We start from the raw sequence: 25,949 nt of genomic DNA on the forward strand, positions 1-25,949 counted from the left end.
AATGGTACATTTTCCCCTAGATCTGTAAATCTCTACTTTTCTACCTCTTCTCATTTTTGATTGTTTTGTTTGGTTGGTTGCTTGGTTTGCTACTTTTTCAGTACACACTGAAACATATTTTCATAATGATGCAAAAGGACCTGAGGGTATCCTCAGCTCAACTAGCTCGCCTCTTAAAGATATTTCAGCATGTTAATTGTTAAAAATGGATAACCAAAATTCTCATCTATGCTGTCTTTTTACATAGAGAGAGTCTCTTTACACAGAGACTGGATGCTATGCAGCATAAGGAAAAAAAAATAGATGAACACCTTAAGTCCTTTTTACACTGCCAGAACACTAGAAAGAGCTTTTAATGCAAGAGAGATTCAGGGCCTGTGTGAATTTACTGCTTTTGAGATGTTCTAGATTAATTGCTGTAAAGGCAAAATTCTTGATTCATGCACAAAGGAGTCCAAATAAGAGCTGCACTACTCAAAAATTACTAGCATTATTCTGTCAATATGTATCTAACCACAGGATGGATAACCTCCAGAGATGTAAAGTCTTCCTGTCATTTCAGATTCTATCCTGTTTGCTGGTTTTCTGATGCAGACCTAGATGGATTACACCAATTCAGCACAAATAGACCCCAAAGTAACAGTGAGAACCAAAGCAGTTAATATCTTGCCTTTCAGCTCTCAAAATTCAATCCTTATGAATCTCCTTCATCATCCCTTTACCTCAGTTTTATTCAAAAAAATGAAACCAGAATAAATCAATGTTGAATTTGATGATAACCTTCTCTCTAACAATGGAAAAGACAAAACAGAATTTGCTTATAAAAGCAAAACAGACAGTAATGATAAGGCAATGAAATATCACACCTGTTTTTTTTTATTAAGAAGAGTTTTCCCCTGAAACCAGGCATCAAAGTTAAAATTACAGCAAAACCTGACATTTTTCAAAACATTGTTTTGAATGCTATGGCTATGGCTAACGTTTCTCAAATAAGTTGGAGAAGTTGCAGCATCCAAAAGTATACACAGGCTTTTAAGAAATATTAACCTAATTTCCAAAACATCACTGACACCAGATTATTGCCATCATCAATATTTAGCAATTCTGAAAATGAGGCCATTTTTACCTACATGCTTACATATAAATTTAATGAGTAAAATGTAGACCAGAAGCCCAAAGATTCATATACATATTGTTTTGAAGCAGTAATGCATTCACATAAGCAGAGAAGCACATACTTAGGTAATTAGAAACCTCACATATTTAGAGGGGACACGATGTAAGTCCTCTCCTTGAGATCAGTGGAATTAGTCCTATACATAATCTTATTCTGACGCATACATTTTTTCGAAGACGGAGGCTGTAATGTAGAAGCTTCCCTTGATGAAATTTTTGTGACCCGCTTCCACTGTCAACAAGAGTGATGTGTCTATATATTTCCCTTGACAAAATACACATCCTTTTATCAGCTGAATCGGAAAGTGACAAGATGATCAAAATAGGAAAGTACAGCTGACTATAACAATTTCACCACTAAGTCATTTCGCTAAAGGAAAAAAAAATGATGAATTTCTGTAATATCATGCAAAGTTTGATTTCTAGGTTGGCAGGCAGGAAACATTCAGCTGCCTGAAGGAATGTTTCATTTGTATCTGAGGCAGATATATCAGCACTTTCCATGGATGGCAGTGCAATAAAATTGTAAAATAGGTTAAAAAAACCTAAACCCTTGTTTTGTTTGTTGGTGGGGTCTTTTTCTTGCTATCTGACCACTATCAATATATGATGCCTATTGAACACCCATTGAAAAATTGAGAGTTCCAAAAAATGATCCATAAAATGCTTGACATCCATTGGAGCCCTTGATATTCTAAAAAAGTTTCTTCAATCTGAGACAAGTTATAAACCAAGAGAGCAACTACTCTCTATAATACACCTGCATGTCAAAAACAAGGGTCCTGCAGTGAAAATGGCTTGCATACTGAAACCAATTTAGCAAGGTAGAAAGTTTTGGTCAGAACTCTACTAATACAGGTTTTATGAAGCCCAGTAACAAGTAAAACTGAGCTTATGCACAGGATATTTCATAAGTCTGTGCACTGGTCCTTAGTTACTAATAAGATAATTTTATAAAATCCACATGGCACTTAAAAGCACAAGGAGGTCACTGTCCAGTGATGTGTTGTTTTCTCTTTGACAAATTTTTGGTAAATGAATCAAATTCAAAAGTCAATGAAATAGATCAATATTTCATTATGAGAACTGTCCACGAATAGCCTGCAAGTTTTTGCTTCCCATCTTCACTAATGACACTACTACTAAATTATTACAATCCTAGGATCTGAACTTCTGGGAAACTTCTATTTTTAAAAAAAAACATAAACCCAGGTGAAAGACCATACTCAGTACTTCTACTGTTTTCCATTCAGTTGTCTATACAACATTGTAAAGCTACTGTCCTTGTTATTTGTATTCTTTCTATTGCTGTACCATAGAAGTTAAAAAGGAATTGTGCTATTTAAGGCTACCTGGTTTGGAGGTTTGTTTATTCACCTAAGACAGCTGGGAGAAGGAAGACATTTTGCCTTTGACATGGAAGAAAACATTTATTTTTTGTTAGTTGGGTAAAAAGAAAAAAAAAGCCAACAAACATAAGACTGGTTTCTCTGCTGGCCACCCAAATCACCCGAATCACCTACCATTTCATCAGTACAAGTGTCAGAGCAATCTTCACTAGTATTCCAACAATAAAAACATGTTGATTTTGCTTTTTGCTTGGTGCTTACCATAATGTAAGATTTACCTTAATAATATAATTTTGGTGTGTTTAGTCAGGCTAGACCTAACAAAAGTTACAAATATTGATTACATTCTACCTAATCGCAATATACACGGTATTTCAAAAAGATAGACCCAATTTCAAAGCAGTGTATTTCATGATGGCAACATGTTACAATAACACAAAAACTTACAGTAATCATTTGGAACTCTATGCCCTGACATTTCAAGTGGTAAGAGTTTCATTCATGAGCAGTTTGTGGTTGAAGAGATACAGTGATTTCAAGTTGAGTCCATCTTTTTGAAACAACCTGTACTGACAAGTGACAGTGCTACACCTTTATATGCTGCATCTCTAGTTAACAGTTTGTAGCCTCAAAAATTTTTCAACCTAATAAAAAATTAGATAAAAACAGCTTGACACTAATAAAAATGATGTATTTTTAAACTATTATCCTTCTTATACAAATTAATTTTAAATTACAGGTAAACATATGAACCCTCCTAGCTAAAAGATCAAAACAATGTTCAGAATTTAGCATCTCTATGCCCCATATATTCAAAGAACAGCACAACCATAATTTCATTAAGTTCTCCAAAACAAATTGGAACCTCAAAATAATCACAGAATTTCAAAATTATAAATTGGGAAAATACCTGGCAGATCATGTAAATACAACAGTATTTTACACACTATCATTATCAATATAACGAATTCCTGTTAAAATATGTTCTGATATGTTAAAGGTTACATCAATGCTTTTTAACAAAATTAATTTTAAAATATACTTTCTACATTTTCATTTGACAGCAATAAGTACATCAAGAGGAAATGTTCTTTTGGGACAGTAACAGAGGATATTCTAGAACTAAGTGGAATTCAGTAGTTCACAGATAACATTAGTGCTCTGCTGTACACTTTAAAATTATAAAAAATGTGGGTCCTAATATATCCAGACTTTTACTTTAACAAAAACAATGAACATTGCAGCTTCTTCATTGATTTTGTATAACAATGTGTCACAAAAACACCCCACAGATAAATCATAGACCAATAACTGATGATCTTTTAAAAAGTAAAATAAAGCAATAATGAAAACTGAAATTCCAGGTATACTAGTGGGGTTGTTATGGCTGGTTACTAAGGTTTAGAATATTAATGTAGACATAAAGGATTCAAAGAAAAAAATTGCTTTATTGTTTTTTTAATCTTCTGTAGTCAAGACTGTGCAACATAAGATTGTTTGTAATATTATTTACCTGAAAGCTGCATGATGCCTTTGCTGAGAAATAGCAGCAAGCTGAAGTTTGGCCTCAACAAGAGTCTCTAAATCTTCAGCAGAACACAGAGATGTCTCCCCATTATATTTATCCTGTATGCTCTGCACAAGATGGCTAAGACTTTCTTCAGCTTCTGTCAATAAAATCCCCTAGAAAAGAACACAGCATTGTATGATTTCAAAAATAATGAAAGAAATAATAAATTTCTTTAAAAGTGTTTTATTTTGTTACAGCCTACTACCACTGCATCCTAAAATAAACAAATTTGAATACAGTGTCTTTTCCATAAATAGCAGGTGGGGTGTAATTTTGCTTTTTTCATGTTTACAGACTCAATTTGTTGAAAGTATCAACACATGAACTGTGCCTGTCCTATTGCAATTTACACTTAACTACATATTTTATGGCTTAGCAATATCATTCAATAATTTTTCATTCCTATCTTTATCTTACAGCTATACTTGATAATTTTATACTGTACTTCTTACTGTTTACCAATTTTAAACAATAAAATACAATATTATGGATATTGCAAGAAGTATTACATTCTTTTCTGTCTATACTTTGACCAGATCCTTGAGAGCAGCATGTATCCTGAAAGTTCACGTGTAATTTACAGTCTTTCTGTCAAACAAAGCTGTAAGAAGCTGTGAAAACCAAATCTGAAAGTCAATTTAAATAAAATCTCAATCCCATAGCTTTCAGCAGAATTCAAAAATAATTCTAATGTTTGTATCATCCAATATCCTTTTTTGACCAGTTTCCTCAATGAATTTTGAGGTCTCCTTAAAAAAAAAAATAACAATAGTAGAATGGGTAAAGAAAAATCAAAAGGATAATAAATATATTATGCCTCTTAAACAAGCCCCATTCAAATTAATTTAACAATTCAATTTAATCAATTTCAAGATGCTGTTTTCAAGTTATTTTCAAGCTATACCAAAACTTTCAAGTTTCTGCTGTGTGGAATATACCAATTCCCATATAAAATCATCCTCCATTTCTCCAGATGTATTTTGAACATTACTTTGTTTGTAATGGCCAAAAGTAGATCCTTCCAAAATGGAAGACCCTTCTGAAAGACGAATATGTCAGCCCTCAATTTTGGTATTTTTGTAATGTGAAACTGCCAAGCGTGAAGTTTACAATTAAACAATAGAGAAAAACAAAACACTAAAACTAAAACCAAAACCAAACAAACAAAAAAAGAAACCCCTGCAAACAAAGAAGCCAATAAGCTGTGGTATGTTTTTGCCAAAAGAAAGTATCAGAAAGAGCAACATGAAAAAAATGAGTCATTTCACATATGGTAGAGAATGGTTTTCCATTCTTTGTAGAGCATACTACCCCATCAAAGAGTGTCTGACATGTTCGACAGATTCTGCCTCTGAAAGGAGAAAATTTTATCCTTGAAATCCAATTCAGTCTTTACCCTTGTTGCTGCAACAGTCATACTGAGATCTGATTGTGACAATATTTCCCATGGACATTTATTAGGCATAAACTAAATGGTTTGAAAAACTGCACCAAACCACCAAAGCTTCATGTATAGCTAATAAGATGCCATACTCCCATTGTAATTTCTATTACAATTAAAGCATTAACAATGTTTTTGGAACAATCTGCAGTAATTACCTTCAGCATGGCCATATTTAATTCATCTTTACAGTCAACAAGCTGCACCTTTGTGCCTCTCTGTCCTTGTTGTCTTGAATCCTTACCAGCATCAGCTGTAAAATCATTTAAAATGACATTTCAGATAACAGAAGCAGAACCAAAGCATTCTCAGTAACTTGAAGAATCTGCCCCTTTTTCTCTATTTATTGGGACTTTCAATATCAAAATATCAAAATAAGTCAGGAAGAGTTGAATGTAGTTCTAATAATATTAGTAAAATTGGCTAAAAAAACCTTGAAAAGTCTTAATATTTACTATTTCAATAATGACTGATTTTTCCAGCAACATTTAGTGGGAATATGATTTATAATATGACAATGTTATATATGCAGTTAAAACTATGCTTGAAACAAGCTGCAGAATAAACACACTTTTCCATCACCCTTATAATTACCTTTTACTTTTGAAGCTGTAATTCTGCTTGGCCCCTTCAAACTGTTGTTATCAACAGCATAGATGTGTTTTTCCACTTTTTCAGGTATATTATTTATCGTGGCAGAAAGGCAAATGATTAAATTCATTTTGGCTAAAGTTAATCTATTCATAATTTGTTGGTTGCACAGTGGTACCATTGTTGAAGACAGACTCTCATTAAATATGTCTTCCAGTACCTACAAGAAAGTTAACAATTGGGGCTATTTGAAATTATGTATTTAATTTTTTTCTTGTTCAAGGCGTATTCTGCTTCTATTAATAATGTTTATCAACAATTAACATGAATAATATCATTAATACACTCTTAATTATCATGAATGAATTGCTGTTTTCCCTTCCAAACTTATTTCACACTTTAGTAGCATTTGCATCAGCCTCAGTGATCAGTTTTCCAGTAGATGGTGCATTTGTGAAATCACAGCTATTATCTATGTGAGTTTCATTCTGCATTGTTCATAGCACTCTTTGAGCTAAGGTGGTCACAAAAAAATAAGTAGGTAAATCTGTAGTTCAGAAATCTCAGCTCAAAGGAAAGTCTGTTGTTACAGTTCACCCTAACTAGAAAGATTAAGCAAGGAAAAAAAATTCCTGCATCAGACTATTCTAGTGTATTTCACTGAATCTTTTTGTTATTCATTGTATCACCCTTGTTTTATCTTTAGTTTAATATTCTCACTTTAGATTAATAAATTTAGAAGTTGAAAGGCTACAAAAGGCTTCACAGCTTTGCAAAATCATAAGGAGACCAATAAGGGCCCCATATAGACTGTGAAGTGTTCAAATCAAAAGCTCAAGATAAAGCACAACTTCAAAATAAATCTGAAACTAGTGAGATCAAAAGCTGTCAAGATAGAGATCTCATTTATGTCTTCTAATATCGACTGTTGTAGGAAAAGCATAAGCTTACTGTAAACAAAACAGAGAAAAGTGGAGGAAAAAAGTGAGGTTTTCTACTTTATCCGTTTGTTTTTTTGGTACAGCTTCTTTTCCACATTCTGCTAACATTTACCCCTACTGGCTTAGAGGATCTGTGACAAGGCAAATGAAAGAAAATAATAAAAATTGAAAAACAAAAAAGAAGTAATTGATGAACATGTAATTTTAATAAAAATGATAAATGACTGTTCATTAACTGGTTTACAGATTCACCTTTTTGTTTCTGCCCAGAAACGGACTTCAACCTCAGTCTGAATTAGGACAAATCTATAAAGATAACTCTGACTGATAGAAATTATAACATTAAATGACTGATGTTCTCAGTATTTTAGCAGGATAAACACCAGACCCTACGTATAATGACAAAACCTGAATAATTCTACTGGTATGATTTGCACAGGCACGTCCCAGATGTGTACATATTAAGTTTCCCATCTGAAAAATTGTGATAATGGTACTTGCCTCTCCTTTGAGAGGTCAGCCATCATATTTCAACTTTAGGAAATGCTAAAACGTTGAGAATATGTTTTCTATTTACTGGTTTTTACTAATAACAGTGTATTTTCTGAACCAAATAATCTCTTACTGATGGTAGAAAAATAAATATTTATGTCTAGCATAACATTTTTAGCTCTTTCAGACTTTTTTTTTTTACCTGTAAATTTGTAACAGTCAGGAGAGATTTTGAAGAGTCAAATTTCTGTAAGGCCTGTAAAATGGACAAAAGCAAAAATAAGTAATGAGTTACAATATGAGCATAAAGTAAGTGAGTTAGCAGAGTCATAGACAAGTGTGGTGCATTTGTAACTATACTTTGAGGGGTCTAAAAATAACAATTACTTGGTTTCTATGGGCTTTACATTTCTGGACCATACCCTGAGACCCAGAACTATCCCTACACCTCCTACCCCATTCACCAGGATTATGCAACTTGAAGCAAGGGGAGAAATGGTATAAACCCACAAAAATCCTTTCCCAAACTCTAGGAGCTCTACAGACATCAACTGTCTTTATTGGTCAATTTCCTTTATGTTCTTTACATTTCTAAATCCCAAATATAACTTCAGACTTAGCACATGCTTCCTCTGCAGTTCACCAGAGCACAGATCTGTGAATGGAACAAAAACGAGAACTACAGGTCAAGATGAACTTAAGACCTCAACCTGCTTGACAGCTCTAAAAACAACTATTTCTTGACTTATAGGTACTTCAGTTTTCTGAACCCTAACCCTAATTCTAGTCCTTGTTCAAAAACCCTTTACCTTTTCACCAGGAGATAAATCAGTCTACCGAGGGGAAGGAAAAGGCAGAGGTAAAGGTCATTTCCAGCATTTGTCGTAACTGAGAGCTCTACACACAACTGTCAATTGGGTTCTATGTGGGTTTTATTAACTTTTTTATTAACTCTCTACTCCAGATGTAGCTCTCTATCATCTCTGTCATTCCCTGGAACATGGGTCATTCTTATTCTGAGAGCTGTGCAAAAGTTCAGCAAGGATTTAGCTTCTACATGCATCATACTGTAACCAGAGACCTAATGCTGAACCTTCTCTGCCCTTCACCTGAACATTCACCTGTGAACCCAGTCAGAAAAGAAGTGACAAATCAATCAGATTTCATCTGAACTCTTATGAGCTCTTCAGACCATATACAAATAAAGGAAAAGACTTAAAGATGCATTTTAACCTGACTAGCATCAGTAAGAAGTAAACACATCCCTGACTGTAGCCATGAACAGGGAAGCTTGGCAGAACCAGCTTCAGTGGGGATGCTGATAACTCCTTATGGCTCAGCTGAGTGAGAATGTAAGATTGCTTGTGCACTGAGGAAAATCACTAGATTTCAGTTTCTTATCTTCTCATGCAGTTAGTACAAAAGTATCATTGGCAAATTAAAAAGGTCAGCTTTTTGATAAATGTTTTAATTTTACTTTTTATTAAGTTCATGTTTCATGAACTTCAGGTACAACAAAGAAGGCCAGTTCAATTGTTAACAGCTTCATAACCTTGTAGCACATCAGTGATCAAGGTAAGATCCCTACCTGGCTTTAGATATAGACAAAATCAAAGAGACTGACCTGAAGTGACATGATTGTCAAGGCTCTGAGGGCACCACTAGCTCTTACTGCCCAGCATCTCCCAGGGCTCCCCCACCCTGCCCACAGCCCAGGATCCCATGTCAGCCCCCAGGGCCATCAGCCCCTGCTCCAGCAATGCCACAGCAGGGTCAGTCTCCCCACAGCCCTGCTATGGGTCTTCTAAGTCAGGGCCACCCATGGGCTCACATCCCGTCCCAGCCTTGGCCAGACCCCACGGCCCTGTGTGGCCATCCTGGGGCTGTGTCTGAGCCTGGTTCTCCTCACCAGGTGTGATCCTGACCCCCACCTGCAGGCTGACGTCCTGGCCTATCCTCAGCCTGTCCCCAGCCCTACAGAGGTGACCGATGCCCTGGGCTGGGGCCTGCCCCGCCTGCCCCCCAACTGCCCTGCTCCTGGCTGGCAAGGTGGAGATTTTGCCATCAGTGGGGTGAAAACTCTATCCGTATTTTTTATGTCTACACATGAAATCACACACTATTTTTTCAACAGTACCATCTACATTACTGTATAAAACAAACAGCACGTAGGTTTCAAAATTTACATTTGTTCCTGCTGTTCTGTGAGACAAAGTAATGTCATTCAATTTCTACTCTTTGACCTGCCTATTGAAAGAAAGGAGTTTTTTAGGAATGTGTAATCACTTGCAGATATGGAGTATGTGAAATTTCATTAAGAAAATTGAGTGTTATAGTTCAATGTTATACTTTACTGGTGTTTACCTTTGTTTGTTCAATTTTTCTGTATCCTGCAGGTATTTTCCATGGAATTCTCTCTCCACAATTAAGCGAAGACAGTTCATTAAAGGCCTCAGTAAAAAATCCTATATCTGTAAGTACTTTAATCTGTGAAAAATAACAGAGCCTTTGATTTAAATGCTGTTCAACTATTCCTTTTGCTCAAAATAAAATGTATTCAAAGGTGATTTTCAAGCAGATTTGGCTACTGGAATAGGACATTGATGGAGAATGTTCTTCAATGAAAATAAATCTTTTACATTTTTTAATAAAGAAGTGAAATCTCAAAAATGGGTCTTTTAAAAATAAAAATGGGAAAAAAACACCACAAAAATGTACTCTTCAAAAACTTGCTCCTGACAAAGGAAAATAATTTAATTCATTTGGTTAGAGCTTTGTGTATCAGTCCGATATCAGCCCCTTCTCAAAATCTGTTTCATGGACTTTACTCATCTTAGTCTTGTAGTACTCAGCTACTCTCCCTAACCTCTAGTAGCATTTCCTAAAACACCTAAAATCAATAATACTTTGACTCTTACTAGAAGTTAGATTCATTTAAAAAAAAAAAAAAGGCCTTAAAAAATTCCAAAACTAAACAAACAAGCAAACATTAGCGAAATGACAAAAATCTGTTCCCAGCATTTAGACAACCTTGTTCTACCATTATACTGATAACATACCCAGAAGTGAACATTAGGAACAAAAAATAATTTACATTTTGCACTTAAGAAAACATTTATAGGAATGCTGGAACAAGATAAAAAATACCAAGTAAAATTTTTGATCTAAGAGGGAAAATCTTATGATCATATCTTTAAAGAGAATGGTTGTTAAATGACGAGTAGAAAGAAATGATGGAAGTACTTAACAGTCTCTGTAGGACATTAACAGTAAAATTGTATAAATAACCATACATCCTACTAAAATTGAGAATATAAATAATAATTGCATTTAGAAAGTACTCCTATTCTACAATCTGTTGTGCTATGAAACACTAAACAACAGGTGAACTTTAAAGCGTTACTTTTTGTAGTAGTGATATATGAAGAAATACTAAATTTAACAAAGAAATGAAAAGTTTATTTGAAATATAATGTGATGTGATGTGATGTGATGTGATGTGATGTGATGTGATGTGATGTGATGTGATGTGATGTGATGTGATAAAAAGAAAGTTTATTTCATTACCTTGAAGATTCTTCCTTCAATACATTTAGCTGGTTCCTTACAAACCTCAGAAACCAGGTATTGATATAATGTCAACAATGGTAAAATCTGTAGGAAAATAATAGGTCATTTAGTTACAAATGTCATAAAGAGTACAATTATAGAAATGTACATTGCAATTATATATCACAAATATATAGATAATATAGGAGTACTGTTTTCACTGCCACATATCACCAGCAGTTCTCCTGTGCTCGAAGAAGGACGAATGTATTAAAAAGTTCTTCAGCTGACTAAAGCTAACACCTTATGCTATCTTATGATTCACAACGTAGAAAGTGAAGCTTCCCCAGATTATTTTCTGTGTTCAAGGTGGGGCTTTTTACCATACCATTAGTGAGTAACCTACTGGAAAGGTGTTGATATAATGGATTCCTAAAACTGTCTGCATTTTGATGCCATAATTTTTTCAGCATAAGTAACAGAATAGTAGAATTCTGTAAGCTTTATAAAGTAACCACAATGAAGTCCTGCAACTGTCTAAGTGAAACTATATGAATTTTAAAACAAACAGGATGGTGATGAGGGTTATTGAGAAAATTATCTGAGTTAATTTCAAATTGAAATCTTTTGTAGCAGCAACTAATGAAGAAACATTTTAAAACTGAGTTCTAGTAAAGTATACAAACACTGTATTTATTATTATATAATATTTCAGAAAAAGCTGATTATTTCCTAACAGATTTATTTGTTTCTTGAAAATGAAAGAACTTCCAAAATTTAATCACTATTCAGCTCTTACATTTAAGGTTAGACACGATGATCTTAAGGGTCTCTTCCAACCAAAATGATTCTACGATTCTAAAATGGCCCCAAGCTTGGAAAAAGCCAAAAGCATTGTTACTTTTTAGTCAAATGCACTTTTAGTTTTCATAAAGTAGCTTAATACTTCTGAATTTGGATTACAACTGCTTGAGGCAAATGTTTTACTTGACTCCCATACAGTTTCCAACTGATAGTTGAAGTAGTTCAACAAAATCAGTCTTTAAAGCCTTATTTTTAATAAAACTTGAATCTTGATGTATTTTCATTTAAGTGTCAAATCAGCTTAGTGCCCACGATCCAAAATATTCCCACATATCAAGTATCCAGTGGAAATGAAGCTCTCATCCTGCTGAAACTGCAATTGCTTTGACCATGATCTATGACCTGGATCTATATTCTGCTAGTACAAGTGCAGAAAGAATCAAAAATGTGCATGGCCATGTGAAGCAAGCAGTCAAATTAAGTGTCCCTGCCTCCAGGTAACTGTCTGCTCCTTGATCTCACTTGATCTCCCATAGTGAGGGCAGTTAGACAAAGCTTAATTACAAAGTGAACGTCGGTAAAGCAGGATGGGAAGAAGTAACAACAGGGGGTTTGACAGACACTTAGCCTGAAGTTCGAGAAGAAATCAATCCAACAAATGGCTTGCTGACAAAAAAGGGGTAACTTCTTGCTGCCTACTCCTCTCTAACTCCTCTTCCATCTCTACCCCCTAACCTTTTCTTATTCCCCTCCCACACGATCTTTTCCCCTCCCTTCCACTGTCTCTGCCACTTGCAGTACCTTTCCATAAGCAGATTCAACTCATTAAAGCTGGAGAAAAATATCTACTTTTCTGCTGGGGAGTTTTCTGTCATGCTGAGAGTTGATTTATAGGGGCATACGAGAATCACCTGACAGGAAAATTTGTTAGAGCATATAGAACCAAACAGGAACAGCGGCAGAGCTGCAACTTTTTCAGTACTAGTAATCAATTCAATCTATTTATTCCAATGTACAGCACTGCACCTTTGAGAGAAGCTGCATTAAAGGGAAAATAGTCAGTCATTAAATGGAGAAAATAAGCACATGATCAACATAAGAAGGAAGCTGTAAAAACACTCCATATGGAGGAATAAGAGAACATGAGAAGGAGAAAGGCGGAGGGGACTTTTATTTACTGAATGTGAAAGTAAATTTATTGAAAGCATTCTGGACATACTGTATTTAAAGTAAATCTCAGTACAGTGTATGTCAAACTTTATATACTAGGAAATTTCCTCTAAAATGTCTAAGCTAACTGGATAGCATATTGTCATCTTCCTGAATGAACACGTACCCTGCATATTCTGAAACTTGTAGGCAGCAAGCTACACCATGCCTCTCTCTCAGTGCCACAGAACCTAACTATACAGGTATTTTGCCAGAGCTTCTGTGGTATCACATAAGTACACCAAAACAAAAAAATAAGACCTGATGTCTTAAAATTAATTTCCAGAGTATAAAAAAATACTTACTATTAAATTTTGTTTTGTACAATGTAGTTCAAACATAAGGAAATTCAGACTTGCAGCCACAGTAGAAATATCAGCTCTGAAGTGATCAGAGAACAAGTCAATACCAGGAACAAGCATATTTGTTTCATATTGTGCAAAGTCACAGTCAGATGTCGGATGTGGAAGAGAAGCTCTAAACAGGGTCTGAAAGTAAAAACAATGAACTACTTGTGAAAAGCTGTATAGGCATTAGTGAAACACTATAAAACTCCTACCCTTGAGACTCATAAATTACTTCAGAAATGAAACTTAGTATCTTAAGTCTCCAGCTGCTTCCAAACAAAACCTTGAAAAATCTTTTTAGACAAAAATGCTTAATCTGTGAACTTGATGGACATAAAAAGGCAGGCTGTGATTAGTCTAAGGACAGTATTTCATAGAACAAGCAAAAGACAAAAACTAATCTAGGTGGAGGAAAATAATCATGAAAGATTCCTCAGCAGGTAATGAAAAGTCTTCCTGAAGAGCCAATGGTATTTCTTTCAGATTCCAAGTCAAAGCATCCCAAATAAATCTCTGTGCTGCAGAAAAACTAATAAATCACTAGAGGCTCAAAAGACTTCTTAGATAAGTATTAGGATAAGCTTCTGATGAGCAGACAGAAAGAACTTAATAATTTATAAAAATATCTCCATAATCAAGGACAATGCATAGGAAAAAATTGTTGAGATGATTCTGAGGATGTGTTAAAACATTTCTTTACCAATCCAAAAATGTTTCATGGAAAATGTCTTCCATCAGAAGAAGAATCTTTTTATTCTCCCCACAAGCAAAGAAAGCTAGTTTGATCTTACTTAGCCTTAAGTCCTTGCCCCATCATCACCTCAGCTGTCATTTCTGGGAGAGCTGCTGACTTTAGGGCCAACCCTAGCCTAGTTCCACCTTTAACAAGGTCAGCTACTGCAGCCTAAATCATATAAGGTAAAAGTGATGTGAACTTTAAGGAAGTAACTTAAACATTTCTCCTTTAAAAATGGGGGATTGCTAGCATTGTCTCTGATTGAAAAGTTCCTTCTCAGTTGTGTTTATCTTGTTCTAATTAGTGATGATATGCTAGAGAAATATACATTTACAAACTCAGATTTGAGATATTAACAAGCCTAAAGCCTGTACCAGAGGTGGAATTTAAATTAGGTTATAAGCCCTTTCTAAATCAAGGAACAAATTGTGGGCTTGAACTTCGCAAGGCACGGTGACAGTAACATCATATTTTTCAAGACACTCACCCTGCAAGCTGCTCTTAGCCCAATTAATATCAGATCCACTTCAGTCAAGTCACAATTATTTCTACCATTATACAACTCCAACAAACGCTTACTACTATTTCTGTCAAAAGGAGGAATCAAAATCGTTCAGCTTTGTACCACCAGCAATTACAGTGCTAGAATCTAGTCAAAATTCTCCTTTACCTTTGTTTCTTCAACTTGTTTTCCTTGTGCAGAACTAAATGAGGTTTTAAAAGTAGCACAAGATGTTAGAAAGTGGCACTGGTTTGTTTTGGAACATGCCAACTAACTTCCTGATGCTGCACTGGGATGAGTAAGCATTGATCCCAGTGCAGTATGACTGGCAGAATACTTACAGTTGTTTTTCCTATATCACTTTCATCACTGGTGTCTTAAAATTTCCTTTTAGAAATAAACTGAAACCCTTTTTTCCTCTATAGTTGGTGTCTGAAAGTTTGGAAACTTAATTTTAATGATCTTATTTTCTTTGTAAATGAAATGGAATTACTTTGACTATCCTCTAGTTTCAGAGTAAACTTCTTACAAAGCTGAGATTTTAGTATTACAAACCAATATCTTTTAATGCTAAAAAAGAATCAAAAATTTCTTTTTCTAAAGAGTCTGTTCTCCTAGTTGAGAATTTATGACAATCTCTGAAGACTCTGTATGGATCTGACAGAGAGCACTCTCCTATTATTGATGCCACCCAGCTCTTCCTGAGCAGAATACTTCAAGAGGAGAAAAATACGTTAGACTGCCAAGTATTTTAGCCATCTTCACTTTTCAGTATTGCATTATTTCTCTGAGATACTAACATCTTATTGAAGTGATAATTTTTAGGCTGCAATACAGGAATAATGTTAAAAAACAGAGAATAAAACATCTAATCCAATGTGCCTAAATTGTCAACTACCTCTGATCTCCAGTTTTCCTTTACAATCAAAATGAAAAGAGAAATATTTTAATAGGGGGCTATTGAGATTTAAATTTTAGAAGCAATTTGTCAACTTCATGAATTCTAAGTTAAATTGTATTCTTACCTTAAAAAGTGTAGCAGAAAAATAGCAGTATTTAGCTCTTAATCTCATATTTGATGTTGTTATATACCTAAAGTACAACAAATAATAAGAAATATGAACGTGCCCATCAATATAAATTATTCAAACTTTTTTTTTTAATCTAGTATAATAATGTTACTAACACAGTCTAGATTTTTTTCCCTATTGGAAAATGGCTGCCTGTTCTATAGATAGGTGCTCAGTCTTGCTGTGCAAAGAAAGAAGTATTTAACCTAAGACATACCTAGACAAAGCAAGTTGTCTAGATTCTCTTTAAAGGAGGGAACCAGGCAGTCTAAATGCAAAATTCATCTCATACAAAACTAGAAATATAAAGCAGGTCAAGCAATTCTCACTTTGAAGTGTGTATCTTCCTGTAAAGGAAGCCTAAGATAAACAGCACAAGTGGACTTTCACATGGTAGGTATTATATCTAGCTAGATTAAATGAATCCCACACAGTACCTCATCAGAGCCTTAAACCATCCTGGTAGCAGGATCCTCTGATCTAGAGTGTTAGAAATCTTTAATGCAATATTAGAATCCTTCAACCTGTATTTTACAGCTTGAGATTAAATTGCTCTTGAAAGAGCAACTCAAGGGAACAGCCCAAGTCAGGTCTGAATAGAAAAGATCTGCCTGAGGGAGAAGCTGAGAGGATAGATCCCTCCAGATCCCTACCAGGATTTGGAATGGACATATTAGCAGTCAAGGGATAGTATCCAGTGCAGCAAATATGTGCAACAAGCCCCTGTAAAAGCAGCTAGGGATTGGGTCTTGCCTAATTGGACTTGAGACTGCACCACAGCTCAGAATTAGAAGAGCTGTGGTTTAGAATCAAGTTAAACTCATTCCTTTTCCTCTTGGGTGCTAACTCTGAGTGTGATGATGCTGTTTCATCTTGAAATACCCATGCTAATACTTTCAAAGCTACGTTGGTTTACAGATACTTTACAGTGCTATGAATATGGCCTGCTTCTCAGGTAAGACAGTTTACTCAGATGAAGCTCTGCGCTTTCATGAGTATAATACTTCTAAGGTCATTTAGACCTGGCTTATATTTTGTACATTTTGATACTATACTGTGCATTGAGGAACAGCTCAGAATTACATCCATAGTGTTTTACCAGCAGTCAAGGAGTACTGGACAGAAATATTTATTGATGGTAGACTTTAATACAGTAATTCAAATTTCATTTAGTTGTAATTCACCAGAAAATGAGTACTTTAGGCAGTAAATCTGCCCTCAAGATACATTAATATTTAATATGTGCAATGACTTGGGAGATGTGATATTTCAATTGAAAATCAATATGACTGTAAAATCCTTGTGCTTATGACTTTTTATCATTTTGTTTTATTTCAATGATCTCTCCATATAATATACAACTGCAATTATGATCAAAGATGAGCACTCAAGAAAAGGGAAAAAACTCTATTCTCCAAAAGAGCAACTTGCTTCCTGAAAGGAAAAATTCCTCTGCTGTTGATGAGTGTTTTTTACAGCAACTCATTAGTGTTTTTAAATTCATTTCAAGTTGCCTACTGTCCTGGATGAGCAATTTGTTTAAACTAGGAAAGAAATACATATATAGATAAAATACTTACTGAGCTATCTTAGCTACTAAGACTGCGGCAAGTAAACATCCCCAAATTCCAGCCTGAGAAAGAAATTTCTGACTAATATCAGCCAATCTTCCAACTGCAAAAGAGTCTCTAGGATTCTTTGGGAAACTGAACTCTCGCCACTTTTTAAGAGCATCAGCAACGTTGAGTGTTTCATCAAGGGCTTGACACCAATATTTAAAAGCCGCTCTGTAACACATAAAAAAATGTATTCATCATATTGGTGACATTTTCCAAAGTGGAAGATAAGATTCGTTTCATTTTACCTTTATTGCCTAAGTTATAACTAATTCTGATTAGGTCAAAAGCTGAAATACAGTTTCTGCAACACAAAAAGATACCACTCCTGGTCAACAGGGACTTATGTGGACTTACACTAAAATTAAATTGTCAAGCAATAGATATTACTTCCTAAAAACACATAGAGATGCTTAATTAATTTATTTCACTACAATTAGCTAGCTAAGAAAAATAAACTGTTTCTAGAAAAAAAGCCTCTCAAAAAAGAGCAAATAGTGAGTGAGATGAAAAAAATTATATGGATTCGACAACAACACAAGATCTTACAAGACAGTTGAAAGGTATATGAATGCCAATTTAAAAAAATGAAACCATGCTCTTTTTTAATCCAATAACCATGTACCTTTTGTTTCCAGTATAAAACTGAAGATTTCCAAGTTCATGTAGAGCCTGAACCTTGAGGTCTCTCTGCTTGTATATTTCAAGGATTTCTGTTATTTTTTTAATAAATTAGAAAAAAAATAGTGTCACATCATTCAATCCATTACTGCATCTTGAACAAATTTTGCATGGGAAGTAGACAGGCATTCACAAGTAATTCAATGCATAAATATATATATTTTTAGAAGATTTACTAGGCTTGTATATTTTACCTTCAAATGTAAAATTTCTTTTTTCTACTAACTTTAAATAGAAGACTAAGATGGATTTATGGAACTGTTTATCTAAGGTTTTGTATTTTTGTTTTATCAGACTTAGCAAATATCTTCAAGAGATAAACTGGGAAGCAGGCCATTGGCCAGGGCCCTGCTAAACAATGCTGCATACAGCACAGTAGCACTGGCCCTGGCTCATTTCTGGATCCTTTACTTCAAATAAAACCACTTATGGCATCTATTGATCTGCTACATTTCACCTACTATGTCATACAGCAAAAACAGTTAAACTGTAACTGTATGAATAAAACCATATTAGAATGTAAGATGGAAGCCACACAACTAGGTCTCATATTCAAATGCACAGATCCTGAAAGGTCTGTTTCCTAGAGAAAAACAAACAAAAACAAACAAACAACACACGATCATGGAATAAAAATTAATGTGTTCAACACTACAGCTGATTTTAATTTGGGATTAATCAGAAGAACACCACTGAAGTAGTACTTTGTCACAAGATGAGATACCATAGAGGCTTGTTTAGGATCTAATGCAGATTTGCTGCATCAACAGGAAGAAGGTTGTGTATTTCTGGAAACCACCTTTCAGACAGGTCTAACTGTATGACAGAGGAAAATAACACTGGAATAAACATATATGAACACGGATAAGCAGAATGATATTACATGTTAGCTGTACACAGAAACTTATTTTTAAAATTACCAATCGTTTGTTCATAGGAGGAGATAACTACTGAAAGGTGTGACTGTGGTATCGGTTTACTCTCAACCATAGGAGAGAAATTAAATTTTTCTTGAGAAAGGTCAGGTGGTGTCGGTAGATATATCAGTTCAGCTCCCAGATTAAAGTCCAGTCTTCTCTTTGAAGAGGTATAACTGCTGCTTGCTCTTCCATAGCTTTCTAGATCAGAAAAATGATTTCTATGATCAGTTTGGAAAAGTATTGTACTATTTCTAGCACCACAAATATTTCTGCACCACATTATTCAAACAAATATACAATGCCTGTGTGCCCTGTTTCTATCTGGTTTCCTATGCTATGATTCTGTCTGTGCATCTCCTTATTGAACTCACTGGACTTAACTCGTAGGTCAGTGCAATTAAAGAAAAATACATCCCCTGATAGAGAAAGAAACTAGGGAAGATCTTCCAGTCAGTCCTCTGACAGAGGTTTGGCTTCAGGCAGACAAGTGACATTATTGTATGAAAAAAAAATTTGTCATCCAACCATGAGACACAAATCATAGGAAAGCAGGTTTAGAGCTTGTGCTTACAGAACTTCATAACTTTATATATATTCCACGTTTTTTCTAATTGTCAATAACAACTAAAACTTGATTTTAAAAAAATCTGTTATTTTCACTGTTTAGTATTTTAACTGCATATACACTTTAGTAAGTGAGCAGCAAATAAATAACCTACCTTGTGTGTATGCAAGAAATAATGAAAGCAGTTTTCTGCTGTGTCTCAGTGCTCTGCTGTGATATTTAGATTTTTGTAGAGTTTCTCTAAAACATTTCAGTGTATCTTTCACATCAAGAGGTACATAAGCTAGAGCTTTTGCTTGACAGCAATCTAAAAGGAATTCATAATTACGGAGAATAATTTTGCATTATACAAATACATATTTGTAATAAATCACCTCATGAAACATACATTTGAACAATTCCACAACTTCAAAACTGAATTATATTTATGTAATTGTCACCTTTGTTTCCTGTTGGATTATGAATTAAAGCAAAATTATTAACCACCAGGAGCACTTCTGAGCATTTATAGCTTTTTGGTGTTAAATTTTAGTTGTCACATGACATCTATATTCCCTGAATTACATCTGCCCTGGGCATGTTTCAGCTTAGCTCTCTGCTCTTAATTCTGGTGTCTTAAGTCTGGAAACAAATCTTTTACTACAACTGCTGACCCTGTTTATTATAATTCCCACAGCTTCTATGTACTGAACCTGTGAGCTGGCATGATCCCTTCATTGTATGCATAATATCATCTGCTATTACATACAGCATTATTTATTGTTTAAAGACTTTTCTCAGCCGAATTCGACACAAAGCCTTGTGTGCAATGCCTTGACATCGCTGTGATATGAGGGACTATGCTTTACAAACTTTTGTTAATGACTATAACACTTTAATGCTGACTGTAAAGTACAACAACTGTGGGTAAAAGAGGTGGTTTGTCACCTTCTAGATCACTTCAGTTTTTCTATTGATTCTATCAACAACAATGCGGGTTCACATTAACTTCTGGGTATCTTGCTGGATATCCAACTATACCAATGGAAATCTGGACCAAGAACACCAAGGTCACTTAATGTACTGTAGGTCATCTGGCATCTGGATGACAAATGCTTTTCTTTATTTTCAGGTACAGTTTGAATATATTTGGAAATGTCTTGACAACATTACTATTCATCCAAAATAAGAAAAATAATAATTTGAAGATAAAACTGAGTTTATATTAAAAGAAACCGATTATAGGAGCAGTGGAAGACCTACATTAAGGGGGAAAAACATATCCAGTATGAATAAAAAGGGAACGGTTTGGGAGAAAAGAGCAGTCACCATAATGAAATGTGTTTTTACCTGTGTCATCATTTTTCATCTCAGGATAGAAAAAGTATCCATGAAAAAATTGTTCACTAGCAGAAGGGGCAACAGGCATCAGTAATTTCTGCCCTATGTAGTTTCTGCAAGTCATCTAAAAAGCAAGTTTTGTTTCATGATAATTGAATAAATTCAGAAAAATCCATGTTTGGTGCTTAAAGTTAAGTATCTAAATACACAGTCATATGACAAAATAAAAGAGGACCAGTTTACAGAGACACCAATAATCCATAATTAGTATCTGTGTCAGTAAGAGGTGAAAAACTCACAACACCTGAATATTGAATATAACATGTAAGTGTTGTGTTCACCTATGTTATGTTACATTATAAATATCCATAAAAGTAATGAACTAAACTTGGTATTTGCCATAATCATGAGCAACTTGTCTATGTTCAGCATATATTCCACCTTCCTTTGTCTAGATAAATGCATGCTTGCAAAGAACCTCTCAGTGTAAAAACACCTAAAGAGCACACTGCCTGTATAGCACAATGTAATGCTGCATAGGGATATACAAAATAATTCTAAGCTAATAACAGAAGCAGACTAACCCTGTCAGAAAATCAAAATTCCAGACTTCTATAAAGGGCTAATCTAGCACAGAAATTTTGTTTTACTTTTCAGAAGCAAAAGAATCAGTTCAGAGCTAGTTCTAGTCTCTCTGAATCACACCCCATTGTGAAATGTAGCTATACCCTCCAAACTTCTAACCTCACAATGTCTTTTTTGAACAATCCTTATTACTACTATCTGACATTAGTCATTATTCTGTAAGATGTCTTTCAAAACTATCATTACTTTTCCACATTGCTCAGATTACAGCAGTATGTGATGGTTTGCCAGGCTGCCCTTTTTTTTAGACAGAGGACTTTGTTTTGAACAGCAGGGCCTCACTGAAGTCATCATGAAACAGCCATCCAGAGCTCCTGCAGACCCTGGGCAGCACTGGGCTCTCTCTAGGCGAGGCAGTGGCTCACTGAACCTCATGTTCATGTTCAGAACAAACCTGTCCGGAACTTCAAAGCCCGATTTCCCCCCACACTCCTTCAAGTCCTGTGTTTATATTAGTAACAAAAACATATTAAAAGTATCAACCACACAACTGACTTTAGCAAAACTTCTTACAAATAAACCTTAGGTTAAAAAAAAGAAAAATCCTAATTTTTACTAATTCCGTTAAAAATTTCCAAGTGGCAATGTTAGTTTCCTAAGTATAGAGAGCCATGATTTATAAAAAGAGGAACTTGCTGAGCAGCTTAGGTTTTTTTGTGGGCGGCGATCAAGTTTATTAATGGTATTGTCAATGTTCGTGTTAATTCAATCTGATTAATTTTGGTCTTTAGGAGCAGTGTTCCAATGCATAAACAAAGCAATCTCTTTTTGTTTAATTTCAATTAAACACAAAGATTGCATAATATCCAAATAAATGTTTTCAGGTGAAAAGAGCGTCATCAAGAACTAACATAAAATTAGATTTAGGCTCCGAATATGGAATGGCTATATTTTGCATGGAAGAAACATTCTACGGGTCATCAAGTCCACACCTCTGCTGCTGTTGGAATCACGTCATATAAGCCTTTTCATGCAATTCAATCAATTAAGTTCATTAATTTATTATATTTGAATATTTTTGAACACTATAAAAAAACATATTAATCTAAACAGTGGAATTACTACTCTGTATTTTGTTCACATTAAGAGGCATAGCCAAAAAAAGACATCTGAGATTTACCTTCTCTGTATTATCAGACAGATATTTCATGAAATGAGATTCATGGCTGTATGGGTCACTGAATTGCTGTATCCTTTCCAGCAGCTGCCTCTGAGCATACACCAGCAGCGGACCCACTTGTTCTGTGTATCTCTCACTGAAAAAAAAAGCAAACTATAGTAATTAAGCAAAATGATGGTATATTTAACTATCTAATGTTGCTTTTTTGTTTCATTTGAGTTGATGTAACTTACTGTGTAAATATGTTAAATTGTACAGCGATGTGTACCAGTGCTTCCCACTTCTTCATTTGATATAACAATGCTATTGTTCTACGAATCAGTTTACATGTCCATTTCAAGTCAATCACATTCACATCATCCACAGGAGACTGTGGATGGAGATTAGAACCACCATTCTCATCCATAATACCTCCTAAACAACTGGGAATGCAGAAGTCTCCTTCAGGATCCACAATCTACAGAGAATAAGCATTATTTTACCTGTTAATTTCAAAGGGGTTTTTTTAGGACAAATCAAATTATAAAGACTAAAAAATACTGTAATAGTCTAAAAACTTACTACAGAGAATAATTTGAGATATTAGAATATAAGAGAAAGAAAACTATCTCTACGGAGGATGCAATAATAAAGAGTACACTGTCTTAATAAAAATATTTCTTACCTTAAGAGACCTGCTGGCTTGTAGCTCATTTATCATATCAATGATCATGTCTGATGCCAAATAAAATGGCAACCAGAGGGTCTTCCTAAGAAAATTCCTGGTAATGGGAAATTCATCCGTATGGGAATGTAAAAGGTTAGCAATATATTGGAAATCTCGAGCATAATTCCAAAGTTCTCGACAAGCATTTTGAAGCAACGTCCAGTGGCCACCACGGTGAGCAAGAACCTATGCATATCATTCAAAATATAATTATACTTTGGAAATAAAGAAATTAAAAACTTCATTATTTCATTGCAAAGCTTAGGTATAAGTACTCTTTCAAAATCACAGTCTGAGGATCATCCTTAATAAGAGATCATTCAATATTTCAATTTTTATAAAGCACTATAGAACCTTATTTTGAGATTTTTCATAGAAGCACTCATTTATAATTGAATTTAATTATCGCTTTTGGAGTGAGAATAAGAAATAAAAATTACTTTACACCACCTATACATGTGTTTCAGTGTGGTTTAAGAAGGATTTATGGGAAGACTAGTGAGTCTGAATTTCCTTTCAGTCATTCACTAAGACCCGTAAAGGGAAAGATAAGTCTGCAAGCATTTTCAGAAAGACAAAACAAACATGAGAAGAAAAGTTACAAAGACTAAATGAAAAATAAAACATTTATATAAATTATTACACGTTTGATAGAAATACACATTATGATAGGTGATATGTCTGACATTTCATACCCTGTACTTGGACATTTTGCAGAAGATCAGAAAACATTGCTTTTTGCCACAAAACATTGCCACAAAATTTTTTTTAAGTTTCTGAAGTGTGGGGTTTTTTAATGTAGAAAGCAAGTATTGTAATGCAATGCTTAGTAATAAATAAAATGTTTAATAGAAAAAGCGTATCTTACCACTGCTCTTCTTAAATGCAACAAGATTTTTGTAAAATGCTCCAATAAAACAGTATTTGGCGGAAACTGGTGGCATTCTTTGGGGGAACGAGATACTAATGTTTCTGTTGTTTGAGTTGGAGGAGTATCTGTCCCTCTCAGTTTAGTGCTGCGGTCAGAAGATTTATCCTTACCTGAAGACAAAAAGTTCACTGGTTAAAAATGAGTTAAAGTTCTCAAAAAAAAAAAAAAAAAAAAAAATCATCAGCAGTGATCTATTTTCCTGTGACAGCTAAATACTTAAATATTAGGAAATGCCAGTCTTAAGGTTATCATATTTATAAGGTTATGATATTTAAAATATAAGAAGCTTTTACTTAAGGGTTGAGAGAAGCAAGGATTAAAAAAAAAGTTTGGGCAAAATAATAATGTGTAGCAAATATTTTTCAGCTCTCTCAGTTCAGCTTCAAAGCCAAAACACAGAAGTTTTAGGAAGAAACCATCATGTGGCAAGCTCCCAAGAACATTTCTGAAACCAAGGCCTCTTCAAAGAAGTTAGGGAAAAGGGAAGATTTTAAGATTTCTGACAAATTCTGTGGTGTTTGTAGAACTACTTCATTGTTTTGTTCAGTAACAAATATCCTCCAAGGGAAAACACAAATGGTTATGGTACTTTGATACAGTAATATCTGAGCTATAGGTTTCAGGCAGAAGCTAATTTCAAGCTAAACAGTATTTGAACTTTATGGCAAACTACACACTTCATGAAATTCTTTCCTTCAGAATTGCTGCAAAGGCTAGGAGATTGTAAACGGGATGTTCATTAGTTTTCAGCAGCTTTCAGTGACTCAGTTCTCAGTGACTTGTGAGCATCAAGACAAAAGAGAATAACTAAAAATAAGCTGTTGCAAAGAGAACCAGTGAATTCAACTTCTAGTTTTCGTCACACCTCCCTGGAAAAGGCAGAAAGGCTGGTTGATTCCCACCTAAGTCCTAACAGAACGATAGGAGAATTTTGCTCTCCATAGCTGTGGCAAGAATGTGTTTCCCAAAGGGCTGTTGAAAAGACCAGGCTTGTGATTTCTTCTTGAACTAATGGTGGTTAGGTAAGCTACTTTGTGTTGACTTGCATGTCATCACCAACATCCGAGGCAAAGTTCTATATTTCACAATTACCTACAAACAGGAGCCTTTCAGCTCCTGTTGAAACCTCAAAGGATGTTATTGAAAATAGCTGCCATAATAGATCAGTCAAATGTGAAAGGCAGTGAAGTAAAAATGGTAGAAGATTAAAAAATTGATCCTGAGGTAGCCTCTGCCAGAGGAAAACATTGGGGAGCATGGAGTGGAGAAGGAAACTTATGTTATTCCACTTAAAATTTGAAAGATAATAATAAACTTCAGTCTGTAAGAAAGACTTACAGAATGACCCAAGAAATTATTCACCTGAGGGAAACTATAGACCAAGTAACTACCACAGAAAGTTATCAAAATTATCATTGCATTTAGAATAATTTGGAATATTATCAGTTTAATAAGTCTAGGTAGTGTGGCTTCTGTAAACCAAAAGCTAGTATCACTAATTTATTAGAATTTATAAACTTGTCACTATATGATAAAGAGTAACCACTTGATAAAAAGTAACATATTTATCAATACAATAAACAATGCCTAGAGTTATTAAAAATCCCCCATTATTAACAATAATTTCCTTTACATTAGGTATGCCAAAGAGAAAAAATACAGATGATA

The 25,949-nt window shown here is 34.6% G+C and overlaps 1 protein-coding gene across 1 annotated transcript in view; it reads right to left on the reverse strand.

Moving 5' to 3' along the window:
- The window catches only part of CFAP54 (cilia and flagella associated protein 54), a gene marked incomplete at both ends in the record, with an annotated part of 116,461 nt that overhangs the window by 24,686 nt on the left and 65,826 nt on the right, over nt 1-25,949 (reverse strand). The window contains 17 exons of the mRNA XM_082071391.1: nt 4,039-4,208; nt 5,695-5,789; nt 6,131-6,347; nt 7,763-7,816; nt 9,925-10,047; nt 11,128-11,214; nt 13,428-13,610; nt 15,733-15,799; nt 17,358-17,564; nt 18,019-18,106; nt 18,995-19,192; nt 19,714-19,866; nt 20,889-21,003; nt 22,645-22,780; nt 22,878-23,101; nt 23,309-23,536; nt 24,219-24,391. Of these exons, the coding sequence (XP_081927517.1) occupies nt 4,039-4,208; nt 5,695-5,789; nt 6,131-6,347; nt 7,763-7,816; nt 9,925-10,047; nt 11,128-11,214; nt 13,428-13,610; nt 15,733-15,799; nt 17,358-17,564; nt 18,019-18,106; nt 18,995-19,192; nt 19,714-19,866; nt 20,889-21,003; nt 22,645-22,780; nt 22,878-23,101; nt 23,309-23,536; nt 24,219-24,391 (2,518 nt within the window). The remainder of the gene's footprint in view (nt 1-4,038; nt 4,209-5,694; nt 5,790-6,130; nt 6,348-7,762; nt 7,817-9,924; nt 10,048-11,127; nt 11,215-13,427; nt 13,611-15,732; nt 15,800-17,357; nt 17,565-18,018; nt 18,107-18,994; nt 19,193-19,713; nt 19,867-20,888; nt 21,004-22,644; nt 22,781-22,877; nt 23,102-23,308; nt 23,537-24,218; nt 24,392-25,949) is intronic.

The sequence above is a fragment of the Streptopelia decaocto genome, assembly GCF_964273445.1.
Source record: "Streptopelia decaocto genome assembly, chromosome: 1".
In the NCBI taxonomy this organism is placed as follows: Eukaryota; Metazoa; Chordata; class Aves; order Columbiformes; family Columbidae; genus Streptopelia; species Streptopelia decaocto.